Consider the following 11996-nt stretch of genomic DNA (forward strand, 5'->3'; position numbering starts at 1 on the left):
TGATCGCTGTATAAATGACAATGGTCCCAAAATAGTGTCAAAAGTGTCCGATGTGTCCGCCATAATGTCGCAGTCCCGATAAAAATCACAGATCGTCGTCATTACTAGCAACGCTATAACTTTTGCGTAAACCAATCAATATACGCTTATTGCTAAAAAAAATATCACAAATATGTAGAAGAATACATATCGGCCTAAACTGAGGGAAAAAAATGTTTTATATATTTTTTGGGGACATTTATTATAGAAAAAAGTCAAAAATGTATTTATTTTTTTCAAAATTGCCGCTCTTTTTTGTTTATAGAGCAAAAAAAAAAACGCAGAGGTGATCAAATACCACCAAAAGAAAGCTCTATTTGTGGGGGAAAAATTATGTCAATTTTTGCGTGGGTACAACTTTTGTCCTGTGTTAAATCGCAATTTTTTTGATTTTTAAAGGCCCCCCCGTTTCTCAATTCCAGGCGTCAGCATCCCCCCCCCCCCCGGTTCTCTGCTCCAGGGGGCCCATGCCTTAAGCTGTGTAAGGGGCCCCAAAATTCCTGATGGCGGCCCTGCGCATACCTCCCCACACGCAAGGATTCTGCGGGACTTTCCCGCACAGACAGCTTCTTCCCCTCTGGGCCCTTTAATAAAAAATAAATAAATAAAAAAATATAAAAAAAATAAAAATAAACATTTATAAAAAAAAAAGGGGGGGGTTGCCATCCAGGGCCCTGGGGACCTCTGGGCCCTTTAATAAAAAAAAAAAAGGGGGGTTTGCCACATGGGGCCCTGGGGACCACTGAGCCCTTTAATAAAAAATATATATATATATATCTATATCTAAAAGAAATAAAATAATATAAAAAATAAATAAAACATTTTTATAAAAAAAAGGGGGGTTGCCATCCGGGGCCCTTTAATAATAATATATATATATATATATATATATATATATATATATATATATATATATATATAAAAAATAAAATAAATAAAATATATAAAAAAAATATATATTTTTTTTATAAAAAAGAGGGGTTGTCATTCAGGGCCCTGGAGATCTCTGGACCCCTAAAAAAAAAAAAAATTTGGCCCTTTAATAAAAAATAAAATACAAATATATTAAAAAAAAAAAAAAAAAAAGGGGGGTTTGCCACATGGGGCCCTGGGGACCTCTGAGCCCTTTAATAAAAAAAAATATATATATATATATATCTATATCTAAAAGAAATAAAATAATATAATAAATAAATAAAACATTTTTATAAAAAAAGGGGGGTTGCCATCCGGGGCCCTTTAATAATATATATATATATATATATATATATATATATATATATATATATATATAAAAATAAAATAAATAAAATATATAAAAAAAATATATTTTTTTTTATAAAAAAGAGGGGTTGTCATTCAGGGCCCTGGAGATCTCCGGACCCCTAAAAAAAAAAAAAAATTGGCCCTTTAATAAAAAAGTAAAATACAAATATATTAAAAAAAATAAATAAAAAAAAGGAGGGTTGCCATCTGGGGCCCTATGGGCCTCCGGGCCCCTGGGAACCTCTGGACCCCCCCCCCCAAAAAAAGGGGGGTTGCCATCCGGGACCTCTGGGCCCTTTAATAAAAAAAAGAAACCTCTGGGCCCTTTAATAAAAAATAAATAAAAATAAACATTTATAAATATAAAAAAAAAGGGGGGTTGCCATCTGGGGCCCTTTTGAACCTCCGGACCCCTAAAAAAAAGTACTGCCTGTACTCCCCTGATGGCGGCCCTGCGGGGGCGCTCCCCAGTCATTCATTCCGCGTCCATGGCTGCCAAATGTATGACACGGCCCCGCCCCCTACACTGGAGTGTTACCATAGTAGGGATGTCTGTCCACCCTGACAAGAGACAGGAAGTGAGGGGTCTCTGCACTGAGGGGACACTGATAACTCTTCTCCGCTCTATCTAAAACTAAACTTTTCAGCTGGAGACACCTTACACTGATATCTGTCCTTCCAGCACTCTGTACTGACCTGCCTGGAATCTCCTCCCTTTCATAACTACCGCACAATGACCCGCCACTACACCTCAGCCCACCTCAGGACTGGGAGCTGTCAATCATCTGTATCTCCCCGCCCTCTCACCTCAGGATGGAGCTGTCAATCATCTGTGTCTCCCCGCCCATTACCCCCTCCCCTTCAAACGGAGCCCTCACTCTTCTGTGTCTCCCCGCCCACTCCCCTAAGGAGAGAACTGTCAATCATCTGTGTCTCCCCGCCCACTCGCCTAAGGAGAGAACTGTCAATCATCTGTGTCTCCCCGCCCATTCGCCGCAGCAGGTAGCTATCAATCATATTTGTTGCTCCGCCCACTACCCCTCCCCATTCGCAGAGAGCGCTCAGTCATTCGAGTCTCCCCGCTCACTCCACGCCCCTTAGCTTTCCTTCCCGCGCCCACTAACCCCTCCCCTCCATTGAGAGCGGTCAATCGTCTGCGTCTCCCCGCCTCTCAGCTACACGCATTCAATCATCTTTGTCTCCCCGCCCTTTCTTCCCTCCCCTAGGCTGAGCGCTTCAATCAACTTTCCCCCTTGGTAGTCCCCGTCCACTCAGCCCCGCCCCCCAGCCGCATCCTCTTCCTGTACAGTGGAAGTCTCATGTCCTCATGTACGGTGGGAAGTGCTGGGAGATCTGGATGAGTGCAGGTTAGATGTATTCTGTGTTATGTGCTCTCCCTCCATCTATATACTGATTGATAGATCTACATTGTGTACAATGCAGGAGAGACCCTCATTCATTGGTAGGCAGCTGCTTAGTGGTGACATCACAGTATGGGACTTCTCTCTGATCACAGGGGAGGGGGGATCCTGATCACAGGGAGGTGTTGGTGATGATGGCTCCAGGTATAGTCTTCTGCAATTGGCTGAGCATAATGTTCATGTTATTGTCACCTAATATGTCTGTTCTAGTGGTGGGGGGCATCACTATATTACCAAAAGTATTGGGACACATGCCTTTACACGCACATGAACTTTAATGGCATCCCAGTCTCAGTCCGTAGGGATCAATATTGCATTGGCCCACCCTTTGCAGCTATAAGAGCTTCAACTCTTCTGGGAAGGCTGCCCACAAGGTTTAGGAATGTGTCTATGGGAATGTTTGATCATTCTTCCAGAAGTGCATTTGTGATATCAGGCACTGATGTGGACGAGAAGGCCTGGCTCGAAGTCTCCGCTCTAATTCTTTTCAAAGGTGTTCTATAGGGTTGAGGTCAGGACTCTGTGCAGGCCTGTTAAGTTCCTCCACCCCCAAACTCGCTCATCCATGTCTTTATGGACCTTGCTTTGTGCACTGGTCCAAATCATTTGGTTTAGGGGAGATTAGTCTATGGGGTTGTTTTTCAGGGGTTGGGGTTGCCCCCCTGGTTCCAGTGAAGGGAACTCCTAAGGAGTCAACATAACCAGACAATTTCATGCTCTCAACTAAGGATGAGCTCTGGCGTGTTCGCATAGTACACGTGCAGAGCCCGCCAGGAAGTGTGCACGGCGCTGCGCTAATCACAGCCAGGGAGACATTTCCCGATCTCTGCAGCCGAGCATCGGGAAATGTCTCCCTGGCTGTGATTAGCGCAGCGCGGTGCACACTTCCTGGCGGGCTCTGCACGTGTACCATGCGAACACGCCAGAGCTCATCCTTACTCTCAACTTTGTGGGAACAGTTTGGGGATGGCTCCTTCCTGTTCCAACGTGACTGCGCACCAATGCACAAAGCAAGGTCCGTAAATACACGGATGAGCGAGTTTGGGGTGGAGGCACTTGACTGGCCTGCACTGAGTCCTGACCGTAACCAGATAGAACACCTTTGGGATGAATTAGATTGGGTTGAGGACTCTGTGCAGGCCAGTCAAGTTCCTCCCTCCCAAACTCGCTCATCTTTATGGACCTTGCTTTGTGCGCTGGTGCGCCGTCATGTTGGAACAGGAAGGGGCCATCCCCAAACTGTTCCCACAAAGTCAGGAGCATGAGATTGTCCAAAATGTCTTGATATGCTGATGCCTTAAGAGTTCCCTTCACTGGGACTAAGGGGCCTTCTCATCCACATCGGTGCCTAACCTCACAAATGCTCTTCTGGAAGAATGGTCAAACATTGCCACAGACACACTCCTAAACCTTGTGGTCTTCCCAGAAGAGTTGAAGCTCTTATAGTTTCAAAAGGGTGGACCAACTCAATATTGAACCCTACGGACTAAGACTGGGATGCTGATAAAGTTCATGTGCGTGTAAAGGCAGGTGTCCCAATACTTTTGGTAATATAGTGATGTCACCCACCACTAGAACAGACACAATAGGTGACAATAACATGAACATTATGCTCAGCCAACTGCAGAAGACTATACCTGGAGCCATTGTTGGTAATATAGTGTATTTGATATAGAGGACCTCAACTATGGCCACTCGTGTCCCTCTATTGAGTGAATGAAGTAGTACAGAAAGCAGCCAAAGGCTATGGGCATATGACAAGAGACTGGAAACATAATGGAGAACTTATTGGAGGCTAGGACCTTGTTTTATAAGACAGTTATAGGAGACTAGGGATGAGCTCCGGCGTGTTCGCACATTCCACGTGCAGAGCCCGCCAGGAAGTCGGCACTGCGCTGCGCTAATCACAGGCAATGAGACATTTCCCGATCTCTGCAGCCGCGCAGGAGCCTGTGATTAGCGCAGCGCCGACTTCCTTGCGGGCTCTGCACGTGGAATGTGCGAACACGCCGGAGCTCATCCCTACAGCAGACTGCTCAGGAGATGGTCATAGATTGGAGACACATCACACAAGACTGCTCTGGAGATGGTCATAGACTGGAGAGACCTAAAATGAGACTGTTTAGGAAATGGTCATAGACTGGAGACACATCACATAAGACTGCTCCGGAGAAGGTCATAGACTGAAGAGACATACCATGACATAGTTATAGCCTGGAAAGACACAACATGAGACTGTTCAGAAGATGGTCATAGACTGGAGACACATAACATGAGACTGCTCAGGAGACAGTCATAGACTGGAGACACATCACATGAGACTGCTCAAGAGAGGGTCATAGACTGGAGACACGTAACATGAGACGGTCATAGACTGGAGACACATCACATGAGACTGCTCAAGAGAGGGTCATAGACTGGAGACACGTAAGATGAGACTGCTCAGGAGACGGTCATAGACTAGAGACACGTAAGATGAGACTGCTCAGGAGACGGTCATAGACTGGAGACACATAAGATGAGACTGCTCAGGAGACGGCCATAGACTGGAGACACGTAAGATGAGACTGCTCAGGAGACGGTCATAGACTGGAGACACGTAAGATGAGACTGCTCAGGAGAAGGTCATAGACTGGAGACGCGTAACATGAGACTGTTTTGGAAACGGTCATAGACTGGAGACACGTAACATGAGACTGCTCAGGAAACGGTCATAGGCTGGAGACACGTAACATGAGACTGCTCAGGAGAAGGTCATAGACTGGAGACGCGTAACATGAGACTGCTCAGGAGACGGTCATAGACTGGAGACGCATCACATGAGACTGCTCAGGAGACGGTCATAGACTGGAGACACGTAACATGAGACTGCTCAGGAGACGGTCATAGACTGGAGACACGTAACATGAGACTGCTCATGAGACGGTCATAGACTGGAGACGCATCACATGAGACTGCTCAGGAAACAGCCATAGACTAAAGATAGGTTTTTGTCCCAGTAACCATCATTGGGAATTGTATTGGTCTTGATTATGGTCTTATCTCACAAATCTGTCTCCCAATAGCTCCTTCATTTACATGCTCACCTTGGTCAAGCATGGAGGTCCCGGGCTCTTCCATGTCCTGCTGAGACGTACTTTCACAGTTAACCAGTTTATTCCCCATTGGCCATGTACTTTCTCTGCTGCTGATTGGATCTTCTCTAGAGGGTTCACTATTTCCGGGACATCAATGGCATCTAGCCCTGGTACGGAGGGGAAGAGGCCTCAGTTTGGGAGTCGCCTCCTGAAGGATCCAAGCCAGGTCTTCCAGCACAATGCATGGTGAGAGGTGGGATATGGGGGGGGGGGGGGGTGTAATATAAAGTCGATAAGATAAATGAAAGAGGTTTCTTAAAGCTGAACTGTTAAATTTGGAGAACTGACGGCTTATTCTATATTTATATTCAGGGACAATGTACAGTGGTCTGAGGAGCAGGAAGCTACAGCTAGAGAGAAGGTTCTTGAAAACAGTTGTCAACCTGTATCACTAGAGAAGCAAGGTAAGTGGCAGTGACATGGTGGCTTCTGAGATAGCAGAACTAGAGTAGGAAACATCTAAGGCTGGCAATAGATGGGGGCAGGGCTCGACAAACCCCGGGCGCCAGGTCGCAATTGCGAATAGAATTTGCGGCCCGGGCGGCACAGCTGGGGTAACCTGTCTCCGTGCGCACACCCCTCGCGATCGCGTTGGGCTGCGCCAGCCGGTAATTGAGGCCGCGGGTTTGCGGCCTTCTGCAGTCCTATGGTTCCTTCTGAAATCTGGCACCCTCTTGTGGTGGCCGTTGGTATCACAAGACAACCAGCAATGCTAATGGAGCTTCCCTGCCTGTTTCCATCTCCTTCCCTTTACTTGGGAGTTAGAACCTTCAAACATTATTTATATTTTTTTATTCTAATACCCTAGAGAATAAAATGGCGGTCATTGCAATACTTTCTGTCCGTATTTGCGCGGCGGTCTTACAAGCAAACTTTTTTTGGGGAAAAAAATACACCTTTTTAAATAAAAAAATAAGACAATAGTAAAGTTAGCCCAATTTATTTTATATTGTGAAAGATAATGTTACGCCGAGTAAATTGATACCCAACATGTCACGCTTCAAAATTGCATCCGCTCGTGGATTGGCGACAAACTTTTACCCTTTAAAATCACCATAGGCGACATTTAAGAAAATTCTACAGGTTGCATGTTTTGAGTTACAGAGGATGTCTAGGGCTAGAATTATTTATCTCGCTCTACCAATCACGGCGATACCTCACATGTGGTTTGAACAACGTTTTCATATGCGGGCGCTACTCAAGTATGCGTTTGCTTTTGCACGCAAGTTTGGCGGGACGGGGCGCATTCCTGGCTCCTAACTTTTTTAGTTGGCTCCTAGATTCCAAGCAAATTTGTTAAGCCCTGGATGGGGGGGGGAGTCCCCCGAAGTAGATCTCGCATCAGCCAACCGCACCGCCGGACCCAAAAAAGAAAAACACCTCTGGCCTCGACCGCAAGAGTGAATTGAACATTTACACATTTGTTTCCGCATGAGTTATTTTACCGCATTTTTTTTTTTTTTCAAACAAAGTGAATCCCTAAGGCAGGGTTTAACAAATTTGCTTGGAATACAGGAGCCAGCTAAAAAGTTAGGAGCCAGAAAACGCACCCCGTCCCGACGAGCTTGCGCGCAGAAGCGAACACATACGTGAGCAGCGCCCGCATATGTAAACGGTGTTCAAACCACACATGTGAGGTATAGCCGCGATTGGTAGAGCGAGAGCACTAATTCTAGCCCTAGACCTCCTCTGTAACTCAAAACATACAACCTGTAGATTTTTTTAAACGTCGCCTATGAAGATTTTAACGGGTAAAAGTTTGTCGGTATTCCAATTTTGAACGCAATTTTGAAGCGTGACATGTTGGGTATGAATTTACTCGGCGTAACATTATCTTTCATAATATTAAAAAAAATGGGGATAACTTTACTGTTGTCTTATTTTTTAATAAAAAAAAGTGTAATTTTTCCCAAAAAAGTGCGCTTGTAAGACCGCTGCGCAAACACGGCGTGACAAAAAGTATTGCAACGATCGCCATTTTATTCTCTAGGGTGTTAGGATAAAAAATATATATAATGTTTGGGGGTTCTAATTAGAGGGAAGAAGATGGCAGTGAAAAATTACATTGGAATTGCCGTTTAACTTGTAATGCTTAACTTGTAATACCAACGGCCACCACCAGATGGCGGCGGCTCACACATCTGGTGGTAATACCAACGGCTCACCACCAGATGGCGCCAGCTCACAAAAAAACAAAATTCTAGTCGCCATGGCGAACTGGCGCCCGGGATTTGTCGAGCCCTGCCCTAAGGCCTCATTCACACCATATGTGCACAAAAAACAATGGGAAAAAAATGTGCGGATTTGACTTGCATAGAATATTTTGTGCTTGCTCGCACCATGTGCAGAGACATGCATTTTTCTAACGTAGGTCCCTTCAAGGACGAGAATGAAACAATTGTTCCCTGTGTGCCCTGTTCACACCACAGTGTTGGTGTCCAGTGTTTTACATGTTGCATTTTTCTGCATGGAGAAAATACACACGGGAAACCAGTGTCGTGGTGTGAACAGGGCCCATAGAAAACAATTGTTTTTCTTTTGTGCCCTTGCAGAGACAGGTGCAGAAAAACACAAGACTCTGCACATGGTGTGAAGGAGACACACCTTGGCACTAGGGTTGTCCTGATACCACTTTTTTAGGACCGAGTACAAGTACCGATACTTTTTTTTTATGTACTCGCCGATACCGAATACCGATACTTTTTTTTTAAATGTCCCCCCACATATGCAGCCATGTCCCCCCACATATGCAGCCATGTCCCCCCCATATATGCAGCCATGTCCCCAAACATATTGCAGCCATGTCCCCAAACATATTGCAGCCATGTCCCCCATATACGCAGCCATGTCCCCAAACATATTGCAGCCATGTCCCCCATATACGCAGCCATGTCCCCAAACATATTGCAGCCATGTCCCCAAACATATTGCAGCCATGTCCCCCACATATCCAGCCATGTCCCCCACATATCCAGCCATGTCCCCCGTACCTAAATGATGCCGCCGCCGCGTTAATCACCGCGCTGGGAACATTACAGTCAGCTTTCGTTTGAATAAGCTGTTTTCCCTGCTGCGCTGTGTATAGAGACACTCCCCCTTGCTCGCGATTGGACAGATCCGTCCAATCCCGAGCAAGGGGGAGTGTCTATGCGCGGCGGGGAAAACGGCTATTCAAACAAAAGCTAACTCTAATGTTCCCCGCGCGGTGATTAACGCGGCAGCGGCGGCGGCTTTGCGATATGCGGCAGCGGGGGGGCCAGTATTCTATTTAGGCATCGGGGGTATTTGCGGGAGTACAAGTATGCCCGCAAATACTCGGTATCGGTGCCGATACTGGTATCGGGACAACCCTACTTGGCACCCCAGATGTTTTGGAACTACATTTCCCATGATGCTCGTGCCCTCTGCAGTGGAGCATCATGGGAAATGTAGTTCCAAAACATCTGGGGTGCCAAGGTTTGCCATCACTGGTCTAGCCTAACAGCATCATCTTGTCTCTTCAGAGCCTTGCCATTATCAATGGGCTCAGGTGCTAAATATAATGAAGGTCAATGTATAGTGTGCCATTGTCATTTTTTTTTCTCTTTTTTTTTTTTTCCCCACAGAGGAGTATGAAAACAAAGCTAGCAACTTCTGGGATGGCTTTTACACCATCCATGAAAACCGATTCTTCAAAGACAGACAGTGGCTTTTTACAGAGTTCCCTGAGCTGTCCCCCAGTGGTAGGAGTCCTCTGGATTCTGCTGAATATCAAAGAAAGGATCCTGAGCAAGAAAGAGAGGATGTAGACAGTGACTACCCAGGATCCTCTGCTTCTTATTGTATCTTGGAGGTAAAGTGTAGGAACTTATGGGCTGCTGCTTGCAGATGACTTGGATTTTTATTCTTATTTTTGTGGTAGGAAAAGTGGACTCTGGTAATATCCAATGAAAACTTTATTTCCCACACACACAAATTCATATTGGTTGCTTTTGTCATTGAAATAAAGGTAAAGTTTTGGACTTTTGCCAGAACTTTGACCACTTTTGCTCCAGTTACCTTATTATTCATGAGGATAACAAGACTCCCCCCCCCCCCAAGGGGAGAGGAGTCTGTTTTTTGGTGAGGTGCTTCTTATTCTATAGACGTTCCTGTGCAATGTAGCAACTGAACTACACACAAACCTCTAAATCCATGAAATGCATCAAAATTAAGCATTTTTACTAGGGTTGTCCCGATACCACTTTTTTAGGACCGAGTACAAGTACTGATACTTTTTTTCATGTACTCACCGATACCGATTACCAATACTTTTTAAAATGCAGCCTTGTGTCCCCAAATGCAGCCTTGTGTCCTCAAATGCAGCCTTGTGTCCTCAAATGCAGCCTTGTGTCCTCAAATGCAGCCTTGTGTCCCCAAATGCAGCCTTGTGTCCCAAATGCAGCCTTGTGTCCCCAAATGCAGCCTTGTGTCCCCAAATGCAGCCTTGTGTCCCCAAATGCAGCCTTGTGTCCCTAAATGCAGCCTTGTGTCCTCAAATGCAGCCTTGTGTCCCCAAATGCAGCCTTGTGTCCTCAAATGCAGCCTTGTGTCCTCAAATGCAGCCTTGTGTCCTCAAATGCAGCCTTGTCCCTAAATGCAGCCATGTGTCCCCAAAGAGAAAGCCAAGCCCCCCCGCCGCTGCCGTCTAGTTGATTAGGGCTCGGGGAACATAACAGCTTTCATTTGAATAGCTGTGTGTTCCCCGCCGCGCCTCGTTATATATAGAGACTCCCCCTTGCCCGGGCACTTTGATAGACAGATCACCCGTCCAATCCTGGGACGGGTGCTCTGTCTATCAAAGTGCCGTGGGGGTATTCCAGTGCGCATGCTCCAAATTAACCCGCAACAAGCCAATGCTTTCGACGTGAACGTCATTCTACGCAAAGCCCTATTCGCAAACGTTTTACGCAAACGACGTACACAACGGAAAATTCGACGCTGGCCCGACGTCCATACTTAACATTGGCTACGCCTCATATAGCAGGGGTAACGTTATGCCGAAAAAAGCCTTTACGGAAACAACGTAAAAAAATGCGCCGGACGTACGTTTGTGGATTCGCGTATATAGCTAAATTGCATACTCGACGCGGAAATCGACGGAAGCGCCACCTAGCGGCCAGCATAAATATGCACCTTAGATCCGACGGCGTACTAAGACGTACGCCAGTCGGATCTAGCCCACATTCAGTCGTATCTTGTTTTGTGGATACAAAACAAAGATACGCCGGAGCAACCTAGCAGTTACGCGGCGTATCAATAGATTACACCAGCGTAACTGCTTCGTGGATCTGGCCCAGTGGGTCTAAACAGCCAGTCACTTAGCATTTTCAAAAGGATGGTTTACTATTTAATGCTTGTCTGTTGTAATTGGGTGATCTTTTTTTTCCCCTAAATGGCTTCCTTTACCTTAGTGCAGTCCTCCGTCACTTACCTCATCCTTCTATTTTGCTTTTAAATGTCCGTGAAGGAGGACGGCACTAAGGTAAAGGAAGCTATTTAGGGAAAAAAATTGTACCTTTACCATTTTACAAACCACCTACACAGCTAAGATGCAATGTCCTTAACTGTCAGACATATATATGTATTGTTCATGCAACACGGATCACCTGATTACTCAGTCTCAGTTCTTGCTGATTGCGCTGGCTCAGGTTCTGACGCGATCATTTGATCAGTTTGGTGTAACGAAATGTTATTTGCGGATCAAGGTGTCCTTTTCCCTCAGCCTTCCTATTTCTCCATGATATTTAACCCGCTCTTTTCTTTTTCAATCATAGGTGGGATGTGGTGTCGGGAACACGGTCTTCCCAATATTGCAGACAAATAAGTAAGTAAATTGTATGTAGCATTCATTATATATATTGTGGCCAGATGTCATTAAAGCCTAGATGCCCAAGCCAATTTTAGCAGATTTAATATTTGTGACGTATTCTGCCTACCTAAATAATTGTACAATTTATTTTAAACACCCCCCCCCCCCCCACCCCGGGTTGTGGTCATGTCATCGGGGACTTGAAGTGGAGATATCTGGATGATGCCTGCAGCTACAGCCATCATCCGGATTATATACAGCCCTCAAAATTTACACCCGCCTGCTCGCATTTTGCAAGTAAAT

The 11996-nt window shown here is 45.6% G+C and overlaps 1 protein-coding gene across 1 annotated transcript in view; it reads left to right on the plus strand.

Annotated features, from left to right (window-relative positions):
* Positions 1-2565: 2565 nt before the first annotated feature.
* The window catches only part of METTL2A (methyltransferase like 2A), a 34273-nt gene continuing 24842 nt past the window's right edge, over positions 2566-11996 (plus strand). Inside the window, exons 1-5 of the mRNA XM_040331780.1 lie at positions 2566-2672; positions 5792-6049; positions 6176-6267; positions 9469-9695; positions 11659-11708. Of these exons, the coding sequence (XP_040187714.1) occupies positions 5805-6049; positions 6176-6267; positions 9469-9695; positions 11659-11708 (614 nt within the window). The 5' untranslated portion in view covers positions 2566-2672; positions 5792-5804. The remainder of the gene's footprint in view (positions 2673-5791; positions 6050-6175; positions 6268-9468; positions 9696-11658; positions 11709-11996) is intronic.

This window comes from Rana temporaria, chromosome 12 (genome assembly GCF_905171775.1).
Source record: "Rana temporaria chromosome 12, aRanTem1.1, whole genome shotgun sequence".
In the NCBI taxonomy this organism is placed as follows: domain Eukaryota; kingdom Metazoa; phylum Chordata; class Amphibia; order Anura; family Ranidae; genus Rana; species Rana temporaria.